The sequence below is a fragment of the Phaethon aethereus genome (genome assembly GCF_964289735.1).
Source record: "Phaethon aethereus genome assembly, chromosome: 8".
Lineage (NCBI taxonomy): Eukaryota > Metazoa > Chordata > Aves > Phaethontiformes > Phaethontidae > Phaethon > Phaethon aethereus.
This window is the reverse complement of record NC_138584.1, coordinates 19,084,626-19,108,873: the sequence shown is the minus strand read 5'-3', so window position 1 is coordinate 19,108,873 and position 24,248 is coordinate 19,084,626. Positions and strand designations below refer to the sequence as shown.

Sequence of the window (24,248 nt, the reverse complement as noted above, 5' to 3'; positions counted from 1 at the left end):
TGCTGCCCTCTAGGTCACTTCAAAAAACTGATCCTCCCACAGGTCTGGATGTGTCCACCACACACTGGTTTCAATTTACCCATAAGCTCTATGAGGTAGAAGAGGTAATTTAGCTTCAGTTTTTGATAAAGGGAGATATATTTGGGGTTTTTGAGTCATTGTGGTCATAAACCGGGGTAAATATAGTTTAAACTGATTCGTGAAGATCATTTGTTGCTTTGTAAGCTTTTGTTTAAGGAAAATGTAATATTACTCTCACTCCCAATAAAACCCTGAGTCAATTGACTATAGGAAACTGATTGCCATGTTTAGACACAGATGTCGTGATCTGTCCACATCCCTAGAAGGAAGTCAAACCAAAACTGTGATGTGAATGCTCCCAGACGCCAGGGAGGATGAGTGGGGAGGGAGGCAGCTCTGTAGCCGCCTTTGGAATGTGTGGAACAGAAACGTGAAAAATCCCCTGTTAACCACATCCTCCCAAACACTGAATTGCCAGACCTGCCTGTTTAACTGAAGCACAGCAGCACTGCTGATGTTGTTTACTGTATACAAGTATAATTACATACACTGTACATATGCCACGGCTAAGCTGTTTTATGACAATTTCAGTGTATGAAACTTTTGATCTTCTCCAGAATTGCCAACCCAAAACAGAAAATAAAGTCAGGGTGATATCATTGTACCAGAAACAAAAATTGTTCTGTAGCACACTAAGTGTGCCGACAACTAAAAGCATTTTTTCTCCTTCACTAGGAGAGTAGTTCACTGTGAAGAACTCAGGATTAAAGAAAGCCCATTGTAACACTGATGCTTAGAGGACAGAAGGGACAGTGCTCACAGCCGTTGACAGCTGGCCCTCCAACTAATGTTTACTCAGACTCCATCATCACATAAAAGCTATAGATAAGGCAGCCAGAGGACTGAATGAGAACATGACGATTTTTGTTAAGGGAATCTGATGTCTGACTTGAGGCTACATACTTGCTTTGGAAACTGTGCCCCAAAATACTAGTTCACGTTAAGAAATTGCATAAAACTTCAGCAAAATAGATTTTATAGGTGGATTTTAGCTGCTAGAAGTGATGCCAAAACAAATATGTGAACTGATCTAACAGCGTTGACTACAAATCCCAATGCTCCTTTACTGTTTGACCTGAGTATGCTTGTAAAATGCTGCCATTTCTCTCCATCTGCAATCTCTGTTTCAGTTGTCTATGGCAACTGGTGTTCTCATGATATGTTTATTGAATTCCTTTCACAGAGGCACCAAAATGAAGTTAGTTAAAGAATAAATGTCTTCTAAGAAAAAAAGGTTATAATGAAATTCTCTTTCTTCTCTCTCCTTACTTTTTACAGTATATGCTTCATTACAGGGTGATTGACACGATAAAAAGAGAAGGTCCACCAAAGACATGACATCACACCATGGCACAGAATTATCATCTGAAGTAGCGCTGCCCAGCGTGATAGATCCTCATTTCTGGAAGTCAGTTCCAGTGAAGGATGGACAACATCTATAACATTGTCTTTAGAACACCTGGGCAGCAGTGTAGAAAGACCACTGTCAGGAAAGGCAGGCCATCCTCTGATGACAAGTGATCAGGAATCAACATCAGGAATAATTTGGATTACCCGATACCTATTATGTGATACTGGTTTTAAGTCACTTTTGACCTGCCTTGTATTCCTTACCAGAGAAGGTGCTATAATCCACACCAACACGTCAAGAAATCCTTGCTGTTGGTGTCTGTGCTGCAGTAATTTTATAACTAAAGAAACCTCAATGTTCAGGATATCACTTTTTCTAGAAGTGTTATTTTTAGACCTTCCTTTTGTTGCTAAGGTTTATTAAAAGGAGTGGCAGGTAAGCATGTATGTGGTAAGAACATTAGCACAAAATCTTAAATTGGAGACAAATCTTGTGTCTTCTAAGGTCTTACACTTCATCATTTAAAAGCTGCTCAAAATGGCAGTTCTTTGCCCCAAGGAACTTTTCATCTAAACTAAAAACTAGGGAGCCCTGGGACAGTAAACAAAGCCATGACTAGGGAAAGCAATACAAAACAATGAAAGACCTTACACCACAACCTATGGCAGTATATGCATCTTGCCAATTTCATTGTGTGTTTTTAAAATATAAAGAATGATCTAATACCTTGAGATTGATCACAGTCTCCAAATGAAGGTGAGGATAGATACTAATGACAGAAGGTTGTCTGGAGAGGAGAGATCTGAAGTGAGAGGCTCCAGGTTCTATGGTGTATGTGTCTGGGTGACAAGTGGTTGGGAATCACTATCTGCTAAGAAGTCCTAGATTTAAGATAGGAAAAACACTTGTCTCCTCTCTTTACCAATCCCGAAAAACTGAACCACTTAGAAAAGGGAGGCAAGCTAATTTAAAGATGGTCATCTCTAATTGCAATAGAAAAACAGAGAATAAAAAGTAAAAGAAGCAAGCAAAATTAAAAAGAAAATAATTACACAAAGCAAATGAACAAGAAGTCCACTTAAACTTGAAAAAACTTACAGGACTGCCCATTATGCCAGGTTCACCAGCGGGTCCAGCAATTCCTGGTAATCCCATCTCTCCTTTTTCACCACCTTCACCAAGAAGTCCCTGGTCTCCAGGGTCTCCCTAAAACAAAGCAAAAAAAAAACCCCACAAAAAAACAGCTTAGTCAATCTGCTGCTACAGAGTTACTTATTCTTGAGAAAAGTGAATTCTGAATCTTCAAGTTTGACAAAAAGCAGACTAAAACTGATGGGAACCTACCAGTCAAATTCAGTTCAGGCTCAAGCCCCTTCTATATCATTCATACATTCCTATAAGCCAGATTTTGCCTCATCCATTGCCAACTACCTGAGGGTGTTGTCTGTGACATCCCCTGTCCTGACACCTTCCACAGTCCCTAGCACAGCACTGATCCAATGCAGGGAGTGCGTCAGCCTTGGGCTCACTCTCTCCAGCATGACAGCCACCACAGAAATAAGCTGTACTCCAGTTCTCTGTCAAACCATTCAACTTTGCAGCCCTTGCAGGGTAGATATGTGCCTAAAAGGCACAGGAAAACCTATAATATACAGGGCCTCCTATGTTAAAACTAAGTGCACGCAACTGGTTTCTGTTGACCTGTTGAAATAGGAAAAAGAAAAAAAAAAATATTTGGGTCCTTAAGCTAATATGACTGCTTTACATCTGCTATAAAAAACAAATGTACCTTTGGGCCATCTTTTCCTTGAACACCGTCTTCTCCTGGAGGTCCTGGTTCACCCTTAGAAAAAGAAACAGTTGAAAACAAAGTTATTGCCTAAATTTCACGGCATAGAAGTATTGCCTTGGAAACTCAGACTAGTTTTACACATGCTTATTATCTGTTGGACGACTTTCGTGTTGCTGTTATAGTTTCTTTTAATTTTTCACTGATTTACAGTGACAGTCACAGCCCTGTGAATCTCAAACACAGGAAAATATAAAAGACAATCACCATTAGGAAAATCAGGCAATAGTATGTCCATATAACACTGGAGATTTGGACAGTGGCACTGAGATTTTTTGGTTTCAGAGTATACAACATGTAATCACATTCACCTCAAAAATATACCTATTCTGTCCTGAAACTTCCATGTTTATGTGGATAATTACTATATTGGTATGTTTAGTGACTCAGTTTAGGGCCATGAAAAACTCATCATTCACCAACAGTATCGGCACCATGGCATTTTAGAATATTTGCCTTTCTCAGGTAAAGACACCGACAACTTGCAACTTTTGATGTGGACAGTAAAAAAGCAAAAATGAGCTGCCCTATACCAATACCACCAGATATAGTGGTGTGTTTGAGTCCAGAGCACCCACTGTGGACCAGTACCAGGAATTACTCTTCTCCAAGGACAGGCAGAACCATAGACTACACCTCACTGGAGATTTTGGGCAGGCAGAAAAGATGACAGCAAGGAGCTAACAGAACAAGAGAGCTCAAAGTCTTAAGTCTGAAAGGATATAGTTTATGCTCTTTTAAAAGCGTCCTGGATAAAATCTGTTTCTAGTACTTTAAAAGTTATTGTCAGCCTTGAAAGGTAGGCAAATGTTTGGGTCAGATGAGGGGGGTAAGGCACACAAGAAGAATAAGCAAGGGCACAAGTGCTTGGTGAAATCAAGTGCTGAATGAGCCATCCACAGCACCAGAAGCAACTCAGCTGCTTTAGATGGTGGTACAGAGGGGTACCCTACTCCGCTGAGACTATAAGGTTCCCATTATCTCACCTAGAGACTGGGTATATGTACACAGCATTACTGTGTGTTGTCATCTTAACAGGTGGGCTGGACACCCTTGGATTTTCCTTCACGCTCAAACCACTCATGTCTCTCACATGACATGAGACACTTAGAAATATTTCAACATTATAATCAATACTCTGTTTAACTTGCTACAATATTACAATTTTTTAAAAAGGTATCAGAAAATAGCTTTTTATTGAATTCTTCCGATATATCAAGGTTTGTCAACCTGCATTTCTGACACATTCGTAACATACTGTCCTTTTCGGAAGGAGATTTGCATCCATAGCTTACCCTTAAACCTTGGTCGCCTGGTTCTCCAGCCTTCCCAGCAGGTCCAATGTCTCCCTGGAGTATCACAAGAACAATACATCATTGAATTTTAAGGGATAATGTTCCCAAAAATGACAGGGTTATAGATAATGCTGTCGTCATTACAATAACAGTATTTCTTAATGGCTCATTTTCTGTATCACTACCTACTTGGCTAATGAGACAGATCGCTCTGATTTGCTTTTATGGAAATTTGAAAATTTAAACAGCATAAGAGAGAATAATTTCAACCTTTACCTTTATGCCGGGTTCTCCCTGCAGGCCAGGTTCTCCTTCAGGGCCAGGAGGTCCCTGCATGGTACAAGAGCTACTGTTACACGTGGTCACCAATGATAATTTTGCAACCACCAAGTAATACAGCCAAAATTGAAGCAGAAAAATGACATGAGACACTGGGAAAGATGCACGTCTGAAAAATCAAATAAAGACAAAACAGTTCTTTGTTCTTACTAGAGCCCAACAGAAGAAAACAAAGGAGGGTACAGGAGGAGTTCAGGAACTACACTGTGGATCAGGAATGTATTGAAGACTCAGCAGTACCACTGAGCCTGTACCTTTCACCATAAATTACTAGCAGGCTGAGCAATCACCTATCTTTTGTAAATCTGACTGACAACTTCATCACTGTTTAGGCTTGGAGCCAAGTAGATAGAGTCTTTGGAGAACAAAGCCCTTTTTGGAGTCTTCAGCCCTTAAAGAGTTAATGGTATCAGATTGCTTCCTGTAAAGTTTACATTTAAATTCTTTTTTAATAGTCAGTCAGAAGACTTAATTTTGGGTGACTGAGGAAGTGCATTTCTTTGAATAAGCCAAATCCCTTCTGTTCTAAGTGAGCTCATCCCTCAGCTACTTCGTTGCAAATGTGGCTAATACATTCTGTCATATTTCTTTCAAAGAGATATTAAAAACAAAGTAAAAAATAGAAGCAAAATTTAGTAAGAAGACTGCCTGCAAATCTACTATTTGCAAGGACATATGATTAATGTTGTTCCACTGTCTAAGTGCAAGGAGAATGATGCTTCAGAAAAAAAAACCCAACTCAACTAAACATTCACCTTCTAGGTGCAGATGTCATGAATGTATGCCCAAAGACAGTGATCACAACGGAAAAAAATACTTATTTTAGACATTGATTTTGGTACCAGCAATAAGTAAGAGAGTCTCTCAGCAGCTGCAGGTAATTAAAAAAAGTTTCTAAACACATTGTCCAGGCTTATTCAGTTGCTTGAGTGTTTGCAATCAGTACATAAATGGTTAAAAGCTCACCTCAAAACCCATTTCTCCAATAGGGCCAACATCCCCTGGTTGTCCTCTTGGGCCCTGGCATTAAGGAAAATTTTGGATGTGTCATTCAATTAACATTAAATTGCATTGTATAGTCTTGACTTTGTCATAAATGGCATAAAGAAGTGTATTTCATTGTCTTTCCTCCTGAATCCAACAGTGTAAGTAAGTACCATGATGGCATACTGTACCGAAGGCCTCATTGCCAGTCTTGACACACTGAAATAACAGATTTCAAACAATAGCACAGATGTGTCTTCTTTTAGACCAAAAGTAAATTATTATCTAAACTAAGCTCTCCACTTGATTAACTGAGACTTTGTTTAATTAAGGTTTGTTAGACTGTCTGGTTTGCTTTGTGGAAAAGCCTACAGTCTGGTATGGCATTAACTGAAAACAACTACTGTGTGCTTCACTACGGATTTAGCAATGTTTATACAGGACAATCGCTGAGGTGTAATGGACTGAAGGCTGGAGCCTTTTTGGTAATATTACTAACTACACTACGAGCATTTCGTTATAAGCTCTACCGTAAGTAACAGATTTATTGCAGTAACATGTAGGGATCGTTTCCTGAAGTGGCATGCTCAAATTCTCTGGACATGTTAGATTGTCCATCTCTGCTCACAGAATGGGATTTGTGTGCTGGGGGGTAGAGGCTGCCTGTAACAGCTTACAGCTGACTCCATAGCCACTATGAATGTCAAGACAAATCAACTCTCTGGATGTATCCAGTCTTTGAACTTTCAGAAAGTTCATATCCATTTACCCCTTTGGGACTCATCTCTGTTTAAGTACATTCTAAATTCAAAACATTTTGTTAATCTGTTATTCTCATGTAAAAGAAAGATGCTGCTACCCATATTTATGATAGAAGCCTTTTAAGCAAATATTTACTCTTTCTCGTTTCACTTCCTCTTACAGACTATGCATACGGTTTTGCTCCTTCTGATGACTTGGCAGTGATCGTGCGAGTATATTCTCTCCTTGTAGCAACAATGTAAACTGCATATTACTGAGAGGATTTCAGCAGATGCATATATTTTACTCTATAGCTTCATTTAAATGTAAACAACTGAAACTGCAGTTTATTTCCCATTGAGAATTCACTTTGTCCTAAAGTAAGTCCATCAGTTTTCATGTGCAGTGACTCCATGGCATACCCCTAGGCAAGTGTGAATCAAACTTCAGCTTTGTGACAAGTAAAGTATTTCTTTGTAATATTACCATGGAGCTAAGTCTGCTGGATTGGTAATGTATCTTTCCTCTGAGACTTTCAGGAAATTTCAGAAGCCAAAATTTCATTGCAATATAAGGATTCCTTTTAACCATTAACAACAGGTAATTTGCAAAGAAGGGTTTTACTGACAAGTAGGTAAAGTTAGAGTGTAATTTAGATCAAGCCTGTTACTACAGATAGTTCTAATTCCTCTGCTCCTCCACCAATAATTAGGTCTTTTCTGCTCTGTGCAGAACTAGTGACAGGGCCAGAGAAACTGCTTCAGCAGCTGACTTCCATATAGTGACCAGCTGACAGAAGATGAAATCAAGCTGCTTGGATGGGCAGTTAGAAGAAGAGCCATGTGTTTCATTTCGTAACATCTTGTGTCATTTTCATCACTTCTTTCTAGCCCCACAGACCATTTTCCAAAGACATTTTACTCTTTCAGCACTTGAAACAAAAAGTTACCCTGTCCACAGGATAAGCTTTTCTAACTTCTGCAACTGCATATGTAGATTCTATGATGATGAGCACAACAGAGATGCAGGTTGCTCAAGAGCAGACCATTTAGATTGGATAAGGCTGATAGTCATTCTATATATATGAAAATTCAGACTTGATCAGAAAATGGCAGGAATTTTATGTATAAGCCTTGCATTTTAAGGTTCTCTGATATCAGAACATGAATATTACATAAGTAAAAGACGTAAAGTGACAGGAATCCAGTAATAACGATTAGAAAACACATTTTCTGTTGAGACATTTTACCACTCCTAGAAGTTGGCAGCTGAAGTTAAGTAGGCAATTATATCCAAAAGAAAATTTACCAAAATAAAACCTATTGTTGGCTGTTGGTATTTTTCTAGCCCCCAAAATTATGCAGTGGCTTTCTGTAAGCATGCACAGATTAGTAGAAATAATATTTAATAATATTATAAATAATTAGTAGAAACAATACACTTTATATCAAAAGTTCACTTTCAAGATTTAAATTAACTATATGTCATTTGATGTGCAAAATAACTTTTCAGATGCAATGAAAACACACATTTTTTCACAACTCCTAGATTTCTGCACTACAAAATGGCAGCCTTCTCCCAGGTTCCCCTAGGACAGCACACACTCTTTCACTTTATTTATATAATCTGATTTACCCCCCGAGATAGTGATGCAATAGTATTCTTGTCATGGCTACACCTTGCAGCACTTTTCATATATTTGCTGCAGATCCTGCATCATCTTCTGTGACAATATTAGCCACATGAAAGCGAGTGTGGCTTTGAAATAATAACCATCAAAACAAGAATCCATACAGCAGAGAAATATCTGAGGTTTATTATAACAGCCTCTCTTTTGCTGAAAATGTAACCTGCCAAATAGATGTAGTCCCTGAGTTCCTGAATAACTATCCTAAAATCTGCCTGAAAAAAATACCACTAATATCTGTAGTGGCACATTCATTTACATAATCCATAATGTAGATGTCTACCTCAATGCAGCATAAAGCCACATAATACTGTGGTCCAGATTCTGTCATGCTGTCTTATGTTGTGCATCCCTTTACAGCGCTTCCAACGTGATTAACAGGTCTCCTTATGAACAAGTTACACTAAGCAAGGGAGGCAGACTTTAGCCCTGCAGTTTTGGAACAGCTACCCCACAATTCCAGCTGGCAACACTGAATCACGGTAAAAGGGAGCTTGAGTTACCAGGGAATTCATAATATGTGGAAAAATTTTCAAGCAGGCATAAGGATCAACTTACTGGCTCTCCCATTGGTCCCCGGTCTCCTGTGGTTCCGGGAGGCCCAAGCAAACCCTGGAAGATTAAAATAAAATAAAAAAATCATTGGAAACAAGCTGTTTCATATTCTGTGAAAAGCCACTTCTTCTCTCATTTCTGCTCACTCTATAACTTGCTCAGAAATACCCAGGAAATATGTGTAGCCTTTTCTTCTGGTTGATGTGCATTGCCACATCACTAGCTCCCGTGGCAGGTGAGGGAGCCTGGAATAAACCCTTCCTCAGTTTCTTTTACATAGGTGTGGATCTTAGCTGAGCCACTATTTACCTGTTCCTTATCACTCTCCTTAGACTCACGTGCTGCTTGTGCATGCAAGACTGGACCTAAACACAACGTTATGAGTGTCCTGCCCTACAAGCTGTATTGAGATGATCAATAAGGTTCACAGCCCACTTTTCTTTCTGTTCAACCAGGCTTACAGCATATCTGTCTCATACTCTTTTCTAGAAACTGTAGCTGTAGGAGGAATAGAGCAGTATCTTGTACTTTTAAATAAATGTACAAATTCCCATCATTTCATCCTAATAAGGTTTTGCTTCATTCATTTCTGTATATATAAATATATCTAAAAGTCCTAGTGAATAAAGAGGAAACGAAAACCCATAGTGTCAAAGGTGAGAGGCAACAAGCTCCTGAATCTAAGTGGAAGAGGCAAGAGAAGTACAGTGACAAATGACATTTTAAATCTCAATTTCTGCACAAAATCACCACCATTACTGCTTTGTTTCTGCTTTTCTACTTCCTTCTTTATTGAAAATCCAATACAATTTGGACAGACTGGTAACTTTCATTGTAAAAGAAAACCTAAAATAGAACATGTCAGATTTCCATTGAAAGAAGCCCTAAAAGGAAAAATTTTCTCCTATACATGTGATATACATTTATCTGTATTTATCCCAACATTGATAGTACAGAACTACTCCAAAACCTATGAAAGAATTGTTTCTCTATGTCACAATGACCTTCTTCCTTAAAACTGCAATAAAACTAAAAAACCAAAGCAACTTCTAGGACCCCTCTACTAACTACAGTTGCCATTTCTTCTGCTGCAGTTTGCTATTATATTGTATTCTGTGGACCATCATCCATGAAAACACTGGTCTTGTAGCAGACTAGACCATGTTCATACTTACTCTCACTTCTGACCATGATTCTTTGTACGAATAAATGCAAACCATACTGTCAAAGTTTTCCATCTGCTCTAAAGTAGACAAATTCCTTCATATCCCAAGTGTGAAAAAGTATGAGATTTTATGGTTTTTGGGGTTTTTTTTGGTAGAAGTACTAGAGAATTTCATACTCACAAGTGCACCCTGGTCTCCTCTTTCTCCTGGATTTCCAGCTTTACCCTGGTCAAAGAGAAATATTGAAAAATGATGCTGGCTTCAGATAATTTCAAAACACAGCTCAGAAATTAGCAGTAACTGTGTTAAGGCTTACTACAAAGATTGGCTCCAATACTTACAATGAGCCCAGGAAGTCCTTTTTTTCCCGGATGTCCTCTTTCTCCCTGATAAATATAGATATGTTAAAAAGAACAAGGTGTGTATATATATAAATATATATATACACACCTATAGAATAATATATAAAAATAATATATAATATATATAATAAAATAAAATATAGATTATAATAAAAACTTTATATAATAAAATAAAATATAGACCTTTAAAGGTCTCTTCCAACCCAAAAACTATTCTGTGATAAATAACAAATAATGTGTGAATTCTATGTGCATTGGCTAGATAAGCTGCACACAGTTTAAATGCGGGGTAACTCCACAGAAAGTGCAGATTCAGGCTTAAATGGGTTTATACCATAATAAGAAAGTACCTGAAGAAGGCAGAAATTTGCAAATCTCCTCCTGGATTACACAGAAATTTATGGTTTCTGACATGCTGTATTGGTTTTTTGTTTGTTTGTTTTCTTTGCTTATCTGTTATGGTCTATGTAAATGTTTTATACAGTACCGAGCAATGCAGGCACTCACCTTGATGCCTTGTGTTCCTGGTTCCCCTAGAGGACCGTCTAGACCTCTTGGCCCCTGAATATTGAACACGTGGTTTGTTACATTAATTATGCATTAGTTTTTGTTATCATCAGGGAGATGCAACATAAGCTTTAGGAGAAGGGAAATGTGGTTTGTCAGCAAGAAAAACAATTTTCATTGTATGTTAAGTGTGAAATAAAGCTTCAAAGAATAATATGAGTTTCTGGTTTGCTTAAATATGAATTTAAGAAGAAAGATTTTCTGGAAAATATGTAAAGAAAATGTTCAGGGTTTCTGTTGGAGCCAGCATGCAGGCTATTTTCTGCTCTCTTTCCTATCCACTTTGTATGGATGCAACAGACATATTTAGAAGAATTTAGGTAAGCGCTAGTGTTATATATATATATATATGGAGTGCTTTCTTTTGAGCATATTATAAATTGTATGTCCAAAAATTCAGCTTGCTATAGTAAGACTCTAAAACAGGTGGATAAAGTTCTTCCATTAGTAAACCAGTTTGAGGCAAGACTAAAAGCAATTTATCATCTTGCATAGTTAATTGCCCTATTGTTACACTAAAATCTCTTGTAAAGTGACTTTTTATAACCAATAGATGAAAAAAGATCACCTGTTATATTATTGTATTATAATATAGCAAATATTTATTGTTAAAACATTCAGAAATTATTATTTAAGATGAGAAATCTAAATCCATTAATTTACAAGGAAATGAAAAATCCTTAAAACAGATCATGAGCAAAATGGAAAAGAATAATTTATCCATGCTGATTTAGGAGGTTATTTCCATAATTCTAAACACCATGACTGTTCGGGTATGAAGAATAAAATTAAAACCAGTTAATAACAAACTAAAACCAGACCACTTTAAAGCAAGAGCTAGGTAAGTACCAAGACAGAGCCAGGCTCTTTACAGCAGTAGGCAGTGGGAGGATGAGACACCACAGCTTTCCTGGTGGCAGAGGGAACTAGTACACTGCTATGGCAGTGCCTAGAGGAAAACAAGCTGTATTTTCAGAGTGCATTTCTGAGTTGCAGAGAACCTTACATCTTGGGTCACAGTTTATAGTGCAGGGCATGCAATCATGACTGATTTCCAGAGAGCTGTAATACTGTTCTTATAGGCAATAACAGAGGCTTGTAAAATGACTTCGTTGGAAGCATGTCTGATTTTATTTAGATTACCTTCCCCTTAAAAATGTCTGTGACTTCCACGTCCCTCTTGAATTTTTTGAAACAAAACATAGCTGAATTCTCTTCTCTCTGACTTGGATTTACTGATGCACATCAAAACCTCTGTCAGAACAGATGGTAAGCACTGATGTGCTTCTCTCTGGAGCTACAGTGAAAGAAATGTCTGATTGGTAATTCAGGAACAGTGTGTATCCAGAATCATTTAGGCTTTTTTCCTGAAACAGAAATCTCTCAAGAAAAGGCCTTTCCTGTGAGCTGATATATAATTACAACACCTGGCAGAGCCAGAAGTATCCCACGAGAAGCTTATCTGTCAGCATTTCAGCACTGCTGCTTCTGGCCAGCACGAGGGAACACACAGAAGCCACAGGAAAAATAAAATGAACAGGCAGGGAAAGCTGTCTGAATACCTTTGATACTTACGTAGTTTGGGACACAGCTTTTGTGAGGCAATCCTTGGGTTAGCCTGGCCACCTTTTTGTTTTGGTCTAAGCCAGGACTGAATATTTACAGGCATTTTTTTAAGCTAGAGGAGAAAAGAGGCTACAGAAGAAGACACTCCAGGTTGCTGCATGGCTCTCAATAAGAAAGGTCTCAAACCAAACGCTACTGAAGTCTGTGGAAAAAAATTCTGGTGACTTCAGTACACTCAGATATCAGAACCAAAACACTAATGCTATTTTTAAGGGTGATGGAGGACTTTGTAAGCACAAGACTGGGCCTAACATTAAGATTACGTAACTGTGTAAGCCCAATTATTGAATCATTATATAGCATAATTAAAAAGAAAGCTAAACATCTTGATCAAATTAATGTCAGGTTACTGCTCTGCGCTTTTTCTGTAACTGCCATCTATAATGCACACAAAATGCGTTGTGACAAAAATTCAAGGCAGACTGAGCAGATTTAGACTCCCATGATCTGACATTCCGTTCAGGTGAAATGCCTCCAAGAATGGAAGCAGAAGGGAGAACAGGAAACCTTGAGATGGAGTGAGGAGAGGTCATTAAGCAAGGGGGGTAGAAGGGGAAAGAAGTTCACAGAAGAGCTGCAGAGGAGTCCCCTAGGGCAACATAGGGAGGGGAAAATTGAGAGTGTTAAGCTGAGCAACTGCAGGACAATTTTAGTGTTTCTCAGACTTTCTAGATACATGACCTGTCATTTGTCTCTGTGCATCCTCCACAGAGCTAATCAGGGGTTAGAATCTCAAATATTCAAGAAGGAAAAAGGACACATTTTGATTGTACAGATTTGTGTAATATAGAAATTCCTTTCTAGATTTTATCTTCTATCATTAATAGTATTAACATAAATTCTTTTCTTTTAATCATAAAGAAGGTCATAGCACATATTTTAAGAAATGGTCCTGTCAGGAAACTACACAGGATTCTCAATCCATGTTATGTGCATAACATACCAAAACCTTTCTGCTAGTCACACAGATATCCACTTCAGTAGAGTTTGCATCAACAGCCCAATCATTAGGAAGTGAATGACAACTGATTTGATCACTAATAATCAAGTGAAAAGGCCTACCATTCAAAACGCCAATCTTCTACTACATAATTTTGAATTGAAAACAAAGTAAGAGAAACCAACGTGATGCTCAGCTTCTGCCTCTGGGCCATGCCTGACTTTAGCCTAGCTTTAGCCAGCCACAGAACAGAGTGCAGGAATCCAAGGGAAAGGCAATTTAATAATCTAACAAAAGCACACCATAACATTCCTATAAATAGTATGGTGTGACTCATTATTGGCACAGATTAATTGGATCTGTATCATTTCCTACTATAGCTAGTACAGAGTGAGAAATACACATTATTTGCCTGCTGTTATTTAATTTAGGTTGCAGGAGAGCTGAGGAGTAAGGCTGCCAAACAATTGCTACTACTTTGTTCTTTGGCACGGATTCAACTTTGTTTCTAAGATGGAACATATTACATTGGAAACTCTAGGATAATAAACTGAGAAAAAGTCCATCTAAGAAGGCAAAAAGCACCAATTAACTCTTTTTGTTCTTCTCATTCTGCCTCCTTAACATACGTGAAAATAACATAGACACACTATGCAGCTACTTCTCTCTTTTGGTGGTTGACATGGAAAAATATTAGAAAGTTACATCAATTTTAGTCTCACTTCCTTTGAACAATTTAAGACAGATAAACACATGCAGCTATTGATGTATCACAAAGCACACTGGCCACTTGTTTCACATAACCCTGAAGTGCACACATTTTTCTAGGTTCCATATTCCCTGCTTGTGAGGAATATGAAAGATATTACCCATTAAAACTGATTGCTGATATCCTTAGGTAATTGAGGTTCTCCATGCCAGCACAGACACAAATGAAGCAAAGATAATCCTACTGGCTGTTACAGACATAAGCTGCTGTTGCCTGGCCCCAAACTTACGACACTTATGTCATTTATCTGCGTTTTCAAAACTGAATTTCATGAGCTGCATTCCAGGAAAGCAAGTGCAGAAAAATTATTGCTTTTAAGCTTTAAAACACCAAACATCAGCCTGAAGAATACCAACTGCTAAGAATCTTAGTGGCTATTGAGAATTTTGCTTAGGTCTCACTCATTAAATGAATCTAATGATACAGGATCTCTTCCTCTTAAATTAAAAGCTACAGTTGTATTAGTCAAACATTATGGTATGAACTAAAAGAAGCACCAGCCTCTGACATTGTGGTTTTCTTCTCCGGCAAACAAGAACAACAAAAGAACATGAAATAACGGCTTCATGGCTGCCTACTGTATTTTTTCCTTCTGGTCATGGAGAGAAATTCCTTCTCTTAGATACAGATATTCCCACCGCCCAGAGTGTCATTCTGCCATTGAAGCATCTACAAAGCAGCGTTCTCCCTCTGTGTTTTCATGAGATTAACACTAAAAAAAAAAAAGCAGGTCACACAAGGACCCAACCTCCCACTGAAGTGCATCAAGTCTCAAGCATGAGCTGAGGAAGCTCTGTGCTAGCACTATGCTCAGTGGCATATCCCCCAAAACCCCCTAACAGTGAGATACTGCATGGATTCCTAGACAGCCTGCCTTCAAGCTAGCCAGAACTCCTGGGTGTACTGGAGACTGAGCAGCTGGATACTCTCAGGCAGAAGTAGGCTGCTGGGTAATCTTGGATGTGAACCAGTTGCTGAAAGGTCCAGAATTTACGAGATGAAGGAATTCCACTCTGTGACAGTGCAGAAGTAGAGGGTCAGCGCTCCTAAGACTTCCTGTAGATTCCAGCTGTGAAGACAGGATACGTTTGTTTCGGTACACAACAAAGGGCAATTTCCATATGCTTCTATTTAACTTCTGTATGACTCTGGTACGCATTTTTCTGAGGCCTGCCACACAGAGCTTGGAGTTCTGACACTTCTCTTTCTGAATCCAGTGATGACAAACCCCAGGTTTCAGGGGGCCCCAGATATTTTCCTTATGCGAGATTTCACTTCGGGTCTGACATTTTGATCTTGAGAGCAGACAAAATTCTCAGGGGCTTCAGTGGGAGTTTGTTCACAGACTCTGAAGACCTGGGTCTGCTCTGAGACCCCCTTCCACGAAGCATTCCCAGTCATGCTGGATGGAGGCAAAGGCATAAACTACAGCTCCAATCTGGGACTTCCACAGAGCTTGGGATGTTTGGGATTTATTTTGAGTTAACTTTAATTATAAGCAATGTAGTCCATGATGTGCTGCCAAAATCACAGAGACAGACTCCCTCAAAGATTCCTGTCTCAGTTGGCAGAAGATGTGACACTCCTTAAATAAAAACTATCTTCTACCTTCAAAATAGAATCTAAATTAAAATAAGTCTTCTCCCCATAAAAACAATCACCAAGTAGCAGATGTTGCTGGGAGGGAGGAGAGCCTGCATGGGAGAACTCGCGTTCATATCAGCAGCTTGACTCTGACTCCCGCTCTGGTGATGCTGGCAGACAGACCTGCCAGGACGGAAGGATCAGAGGAGGAGTTTAGAGGGGAATGCTACATCCAGAGGAATTAAAAGGTACAACCTGCAGCAGTTCCGTACCAGTCTCAGAGACAACTACTTACACTAATTACTTTTGAACTGGCCTTCTAACTCACTTCATCCTATAGGCCACCAAACTGAAATGCTGGTGGACCGACAGGGCCCAAGGGATTTTCCTTTTTAGGTGAAGCTCAAACGTCAGCATTTTACGTGAAAATGAGTGCATATGTGTACTCCTCATCTGATGCCACGGGCCTGTGTGTCTCAATTCAGCATGTATTTCACTTTCAGAGATGCTCCTACTGATATCAGAGAGAAGTAAGGCACTCATTAGTTTCACTGAATCAGGCCACTGAACAAAAAGTGGTGCCAAGCTGCTACTTCTTTTCAGCATCACAACTGCGTTGCATTTCTGGTTTGATTTACATTTTCAAATCTGCCTGTGAACTAAAAAGGCTGTTTTTCCCTCTGCTCCTCTACATCAAAGCCAAGATTCACGCTCCTGTCAGAAGGCTGCCTTAGTTATTAATGTGGGCCCCGGAGCCTCTCTCCACTGAACGCGTGTGTATAAGCACCTCTTGAACGCTTCGGGAACTACTTCTCTGCCACTTCTCTTCTCCCTGGTGCCTGGGGTTGGACGCTGCTTACACCAGTTTTTGGTAGTTCACTGCACTTATCAGTGGGGGGTGGATTCTTGCCCTCTGCAGCTAATTAAGGCTTCTCTTTGAATTTTGTTAGATATGTTGCATAAGCAAATATATCTGCATTTCAGTTTTGCCTGACAAACAGGCTTCAATAAACTCATTTTTCTGGGCACTAATAGATTACATATGTGTGATATATCCAGAAAACAAGCAGGTGACCTGTGAGATGTGGGAAGCATTTGCTATTTCTGCATGCAAAATTATCAAAATAATACCGAATATTTCTTAGTGGATATGGTTTTGGGGTATTTTTGTGTTTTTTTTTTTTTTCAGATAATTCATTATTAAATTAAAATGTCTATCATTGAATTAGCAAATTAATTTCCCAGAAAGAAATTTTTACTAATATAGCCTTTTAAATTGGCTTAAAAAAAAAGCCACATCTATTGTAAGGGAAAAATGAAGACCATACAGATTCTCTCTGATGATGGTGGGTGTGTCCTTTTCCATGAGCTGCTGAGATAACTTCCTTAATCCTGAAACCTAGACTCAGACAAATCTGCTACTGATAGGTACTTCAGACAAGCACAAGAAGTTTTAGTATGTAGACATATGCTCAAATCTGCTTTACCCATGTAAGGAAACTGAAGTCTGGGATGAATTATACTCTATGTCTGAAACTAAATAAACCAAAACAAAACAACTCACTTGGCATTGCCAGCTGGAAACCTCTCTAATACAGAGCAACTCAGAACCACTGTTGCAGACTTTTAACAGAGATTATACATTTCATATGCTACATTTCACAAATCATTCCTACAAAGTGCACCACAAACAATGAGGTAAATTAAAACAGATTTCTTCTGAAGGAGGAGGAAACTGTACTAAACGAGGAAGACTTATTTCAAACATGTGAAGTTTCTCTTCTGAATAATCCTGTAGTGTACTGTGAAGTTGCTAAGCATTATACATTTCAAATATACAAAATATTCAAAATATTGTATATTTCAAAATATGGCATATTTCAACTACAACAAATATTCAAAATATAATTTCAAATATAATATATTAATATTCAAATACATAATATATTCCGATATATTGTTTTGAATATGCTGAAAATATAACTCTTTACCCAATCTCTTATTTAACAGTTTAGCAATCATGAAAAAGTAACATAGAAGAACATACAGTTAATAAATTTTGTATTACAAAGTTTGCTAACCACAATATTTTCGAATTTAAAATCTTATTTAAAAGGCAAAGCGTGCTTCTCGGGTATCTATCTTTAACTGGAGCGAAACCTCCAGATCTTAAAACTTGTCAAATTTTACCATGTATTCTCTTAGAAATCATAGGTATCACCATAACAAAGGAGGATAAAGGAAGGCTATAATTGTATTTTACTGTAGAAACAAAAGTTTCTGCTTCCTATGACAGAAAGAAACCAACAAAATTATCTCACTAACAAGGATTCAGGGACTTTGTCAGGAATGACTGGTAAGCACTGCCCAATGCTAACACCACTTGTGAAGACACACAGGTCCAGCCACTGGTACGAGCTGTACCAGTCTCATAGGAAGCCTGGAGATGCTGTCAAACTGCTAGGTGAGGCTGATGTTAGAAAGGTGCATCTTCACTGCTATTCTCGACAACCTCCATAAACCCAGTGAGAATACACTTGCTCATGCTGCAACCAAACCCATCTATACTATGAACTGGAAGCGCTTCCTGCAGGCACCTTGAGCTCAGACTACAAAAACATGACCAAAAAACCTCCAGACAGGAAGTGCAAATGACTGGTGGGGTTTATGAAGGAAAGTGTTTATGAAAACCATGTAGCCAACCATCCCCAGGTGAAAACTGCAACACTTTCACTGATACTGATTTTATGTATTGTGATCAAATGCCCATACAAATTGATCGGGACAGACGCTGTCTTTGCTTATGTGGGCTTTGCATTAGTGTTTTGTATACAGTGAAAAAATGGTTCCCATTTCCCTGATAAAAATGCATGAAATAGAAATGACAGTCTAATCAGAGGTTTGAGATTCTAGCATACACCGTCTTCTGACTTTGCTTCTTCCTCTCTCAGAACTACATTTGGGTGATTTTGATTGTCTTTCCAAAGACATAAATGACATGCAAATAAAGAAAACAATCCTTAAAACATTGAAACAGTCCAATGGTACTTATAAATGCCAACATTTGCATATTTATGGATACAGAAAATAAAGCCAGTGATCATTTTGGTTCTGGTTCTGCTCTCAGCTGAAATCAATGGCAAAACCCCATTTAACTGTAATGTGAGGAGAAATGAAGATTCATATAATTTCCTATATCAAAATATAAGGATTATCTGCCTGACTTCAGTACAAATGGCTTAAGAGGACAGAGTTCAAAGGAAGCAACTGTACATGGGTTACACATCAGATTCCTACTGGCAACACACTACACTCTGCTCTAAGTAACATGAAACTGCAATGTTACTTACTCTTCTTCCCTTAGGTCCCTGTGGCCCTGGTGGTCCTCTTGTCCCTGAAGGTCCCTACATGTCAAATAAACTTATTATTCATTGCCTTCTATACACAGGTTTCTGAAAATTACAAGGCTCATGCACATTGAGCAACAGTCAATGCAACCAGTACAAATCAATTACTTTCACTCATGGTTCAAATTCAATTAATTGTGTTAGTACAATTTACTTAGAAAAAAATATAAATAAGAGACACTATATAACTTTATTCTGAATAAGAAATCATGATGGGACTGTTGCATAAATTACTTCTGTCCAATATCCCAAAATTGCTAAAGGATACTTGTATTTCAGCAACATTATCTTAAAAATCCCCTAACAATTTGTGATAAAAGATTCAGGTTTCGTCTGTACTGAAGACCCAAATTATAGCACAATTATACACAGCAAATTAGAATATAATTTATTTTTTACTAACAATGAAAACAAACACAGAATGAATATATTTAAATTATATTAGGCATCAATGAATTAAAAATGAAATTGTTGTGCAACTCTAAACCATCCTTAAAAAATTCTATTCCCCTACTTGTCTCAACAGAATGATTTTTAAATGGATGAGTAAATGATATAAATTAGTTTTCCTGTCTCTCATGGATCATCCTGGTAAAGAGCAGATGAACAGACTTCGTGTCTGGACAGGCAAATTTTCATGACAGTTTTATAGACTGCAGTACAAATTAGAAACCATCCTTAGCTTCATCAGAACAAAAAGACAATTTGAAAATGGTACATTTTATGTCAAACCAAAGCACCACTCGATACCTACAGGTAATCCTTCTGGCCCCACAGGCCCAGGGCCTCCTGGAGATCCTGGGTAGCCCTAGAGTTGAAATAAATATAGAAAAGACTGAACAGTTTAATCAAAATTGGTTTTATAATAAAAATAATAAATCCAGTTACTTAACTGAAAAACTGGAGGTAAGTCAGTAAAATGTTTAAACTTCAAAAATTTATTCCCAAAATTTTGTTTAGGAAACAGATATTTGTTTGGATGGATCACAATAATCATCAATGCAACCTAAGAATTTTTCCCACAGACAGGCACTAGGTGACAGGGATTTTCTGAAACAAAAGCTGCTAAGTTGTAAATGAATTCAAAATCCTCACATCAAGGCTGTGACAGTGGGAACAGAAAACGGACACATCCTGGTGTGGGCAGGACTGGCCAAGACAAAACGCGTTCTCTGTCCATCTGGACCCATCACAGTGCTTGCTAGCAAACATACAACCAAACCCTAACCGCTTCTCCTCAAGAACTTCAACATCTATGTGGCAATGGGCACATGTGTGTATAGCTTTTTACTTCCGTGCGCCAACAACCTACTTAACATGACAGCGGCCTCTAGACTGTCTAATGCTGTATGAAATGTTGCATCCTGATTTAGGACAAGTGGTGTTGTCAGGAAGCCAGTCCTCCCACCAGAGTGGCACCGAGAGGCTGTCTGGGTACTGCTGTGCCACAGAATTAGAGGTGATGCTGGTTATCAGTCTATTAGAATAATCTGTGTTAAGCCAGTCTACACAGGAGATCATTCATTTACTTTCCCTCCTTTATTTATGCCTCCTTTCAACACACTGTGTTTGATATTTTTTAACATAAGTCTGCTTAGAGCAATTTTTAAAAAATGCAGTTGCTCCTCGGTTTCATTCAGCAGGTCACTTTGCAATGTCACTTCCACAGAGGTGATAAAGCTGCTGAATGAAATTTCCCAGGAACAATGCATCATAAGTACCACTCTTCTCCATAAAGCCTGCAGAGTCAGGAGAGTGAGAATATATTACTGTTTTGAAAGTAAAGTGCCTTTGTAAGTAACATAACTATGGCTTCTACATTATTTGTGACTTACCATAACACCTTTCTCTCCAGGAGGACCTACTGGTCCTGGACTGCCTCGCTCTCCCTTTAACAAAAAAATAAAAAGAAAATAACACTGAGTGCTCTTTTCCCGACTCACTCCATGTCCATTGAGCCAGGCATATCTGGCCAACGAGGCTAACCTGCAGTAACAATACCACAGCAATCTAAGAGGTCTTTAAGAGGGTTGTAGCCTGTAGCCTAGAAGAGACTTGGCTGCTAAAGGGAACAACTTTTTGCAGTGCAAAATGCATAACACCATTGGTTCAGGGACTGTGCTTCAGAAAGAGTGCAGAGGCCTTTTTGAATTTCTGCACTCCTTCCTCCTAACAAGCTGACTGATATTTCAAAAAGATGATAAAACTGAATTTCTCTGTCTTCCTTTTTCCTAGAAGACTGAAGAAGAGATATGGTACATCAGTCTTGTGAACTGCAGCTAGCAGATCCCTTTTCTCTCTGTTGGGTGCATCGCATTTATAGTTATATTCTTCTTTAATCCATAAAATTTACCTCAACAAGCAAGCAAAAATAAAATGTTGTTCCCCCCCACCTCATTTCTTCAGTATGTGTTAGGAGAGCACAGATCTAAAAGCAAGACCAGCCCTTCAACAGTTGCAGAAGCAATTGGGGTAGGGAAAGTAGGAAAGGTGTCTTCCTTGTCTGACATACCTTCTCACCTTTTATTTGCCTAACATCCAGCCCAAACATCAAGCTTGGCTGTAGATTATCCCCATACAAATATTACACTTTTATTGCAGATAGTACACATGACATAGTGATAATGCTATATTTTATGTTGCATACTGTTAAAGACACATTTCTTTAAAATAATTATGTTGGAAGTATGTTTGTCATTTAAATTCACATAGCATGTTTACATTGTACTGTTTAATCCACAAAAAAGGAAGATAAATTCTACAGAAACAACATAGTAATGACAACAACTACTGCGCCACAAAGAAGCTTGCTTCCATTTGCTGATAGATTAATTAGTCTTTTACTGCCTTTTCCCTCCTTGCTAAACTAACAGCAGTATCCCAAGGTAATCTTTGTTGGCCCAAGGGTAATTATAAAGAACAAGAATCCTTTGACACCAAATTCTAAGATGGTATTATCATTAAAGCCATATAAGACTTGTCTAAATTTTAGTTTTAACAAGCAGTGCTTTCCACTGATGTATTTCCTTTCATAGATTATATAAATTATAATCAGATTTTCATGGAAGTTCTAATACATTATTAAGACTTTGCCAATAAAACACCTAAATAGCAGCCACCAGTCTAGGTGAAATAACTCGGCCCTGCAGGGAAGAAATAGAAACAGTGCTGGATCATTCTAACAAACAATTATGTTTTTATTATAATTGAAGCTGACATGCAGTCCAGTAATAGTTTCCTGTTTTTCAGTTTTAAAACACTTCACCTAAATAAAACCATGACAAATATGCTTAAGCTATTTATACTGTTCTAGTCACATTAAGTCTGCTAAACTTTGCTTTCATAAACATAACTGTTACTGCACAGCAGACAAAACTAACGATGTTGTCTTCTTTACTCAGTTAATGCATACAGACAAGTGCCACCTTTCTACTTGTGTCTTCATTCCATAGCAGTGCAAAAACAGTGACTACTGTATAAAACAAGTATAATTTATTCCAGTTTCTGTGAATTAATAGCAGTGGATAGTAAAGTGAGTGCCATAATATGAAGAAAATATCAAATCTATCAGCTCTAAATTCATTGCCAAGTAAAATGAAGGATACCAGATGCATAGCTCAAACAGCAGCATTTAGGTTACCATTTTTTACATCTCTCTGCTCTAAAACAGCTACATGAATATTAGCTTTGTCAGTGGTCAGTAAACTATCTCTCATCAATATTTTATCATCCCAATGGTTTGTCAAAGCTGATTTTTGTTGCTGAGTAGTCAGTTACGTTATTATACCTTTTCGCCAAGGCTTCCAGATGGCCCAGCTTCTCCAGGTAAGCCAGCTGATCCCTGTACAAAAAGTAAACAGACTTTTATTAGTACAGTGTCCATATTAGTTTGTGGTTGGCAGGTCCCCAGCAACCCAGCAGTGGAGCACAGCACATTTCTTGATCCTGGAGAACCACTGGTCTATTTGTATAAGTGCTCCTGTGAGGAAACGATAACTGCACAAGCTAGCCTGGCTTACAATCCATACAGGAGGATCACTGCATCTAGACATACCAACAGTAAATGGCTACTGCTTGAAAAGAAATGACATTTATTTAATCATCGTACTGTGCTACCACCTAAGGTCTGCCACTCGTCTCAGTCTTGCAGTGCTAGAAGCTTTAGAAACATACAATTAAAGGTGATAATTGCTCTGCTAGCGCTTCAGTCTGACCACAAATTTCAAGGGGAATAAACTCAGTGGAACAAAGTAAAAGCAGTCAAAACAAAAATTATATTGTATCAGGTGTTGTCAGACTTTTCCCTTTAGGTATTGTAGCCCCAAATGCCTTTGAAGTTGGGGATCAGAGCTTGGGAGTCCTTTTAAAAATGAAATAACTCTCTCCTGAGGCTCTCCCACAAATTTCCACTGGATAGAACAAGTACCACCATATGGAATAGGAGATACGAGAGGAAGTACTTTTAAAAAGTTTATTCCGGCTTGCAAATGAATAGAAAAAAAATAATTACAGTGCAAGGCCCCAGTTGAGAAAAGTATGAAACAGTGAGCTTAAGGAAAAAGCAATAGCTGCCCAGAGTACATTGCATGACTGCTCAGGAAAGATAGCAGAAATGTATAAGCTCCTAGTGGCATAATACACAACTGTACCATGTCTGTAATTCTTTAAAAAGCAAAACTTATTTTAAAATGGCAATTCACACATTGGCATCACTATTTCTACATGTGTAGGAATGTACTAGCTTAAGTAGCACTACACTGGCACTTCAGTGAGATTTTTTTTCTAAAAGTGTTTCTTCTGAGCTTACTAGACAGCTCATATTCCTTTCAAGAGCCTAGTAGCAGTTTATTCCACAGAAATCGTATCATAGCAGAAAGACAACATTCCAGCCTGAGATCTCTGCCTTTCAAAAAAAACCCAACGCAATATTTTTTTAGCTTTTACC

General features: G+C 38.3%; 1 protein-coding gene across 1 annotated transcript in view; it reads right to left on the bottom strand.

Moving 5' to 3' along the window:
• Positions 1-24,248, bottom strand: part of COL24A1 (collagen type XXIV alpha 1 chain) — a gene marked incomplete at its 5' end in the record, with an annotated part of 145,751 nt that overhangs the window by 31,619 nt on the left and 89,884 nt on the right. The window contains 13 exons of the mRNA XM_082003176.1: positions 2,531-2,638; positions 3,222-3,275; positions 4,577-4,630; positions 4,853-4,906; positions 5,882-5,935; positions 8,886-8,939; positions 10,229-10,273; positions 10,390-10,434; positions 10,918-10,971; positions 19,247-19,300; positions 20,058-20,111; positions 21,139-21,192; positions 23,091-23,144. Coding sequence (XP_081859302.1) covers positions 2,531-2,638; positions 3,222-3,275; positions 4,577-4,630; positions 4,853-4,906; positions 5,882-5,935; positions 8,886-8,939; positions 10,229-10,273; positions 10,390-10,434; positions 10,918-10,971; positions 19,247-19,300; positions 20,058-20,111; positions 21,139-21,192; positions 23,091-23,144 — 738 coding nt within the window. The remainder of the gene's footprint in view (positions 1-2,530; positions 2,639-3,221; positions 3,276-4,576; positions 4,631-4,852; positions 4,907-5,881; positions 5,936-8,885; positions 8,940-10,228; positions 10,274-10,389; positions 10,435-10,917; positions 10,972-19,246; positions 19,301-20,057; positions 20,112-21,138; positions 21,193-23,090; positions 23,145-24,248) is intronic.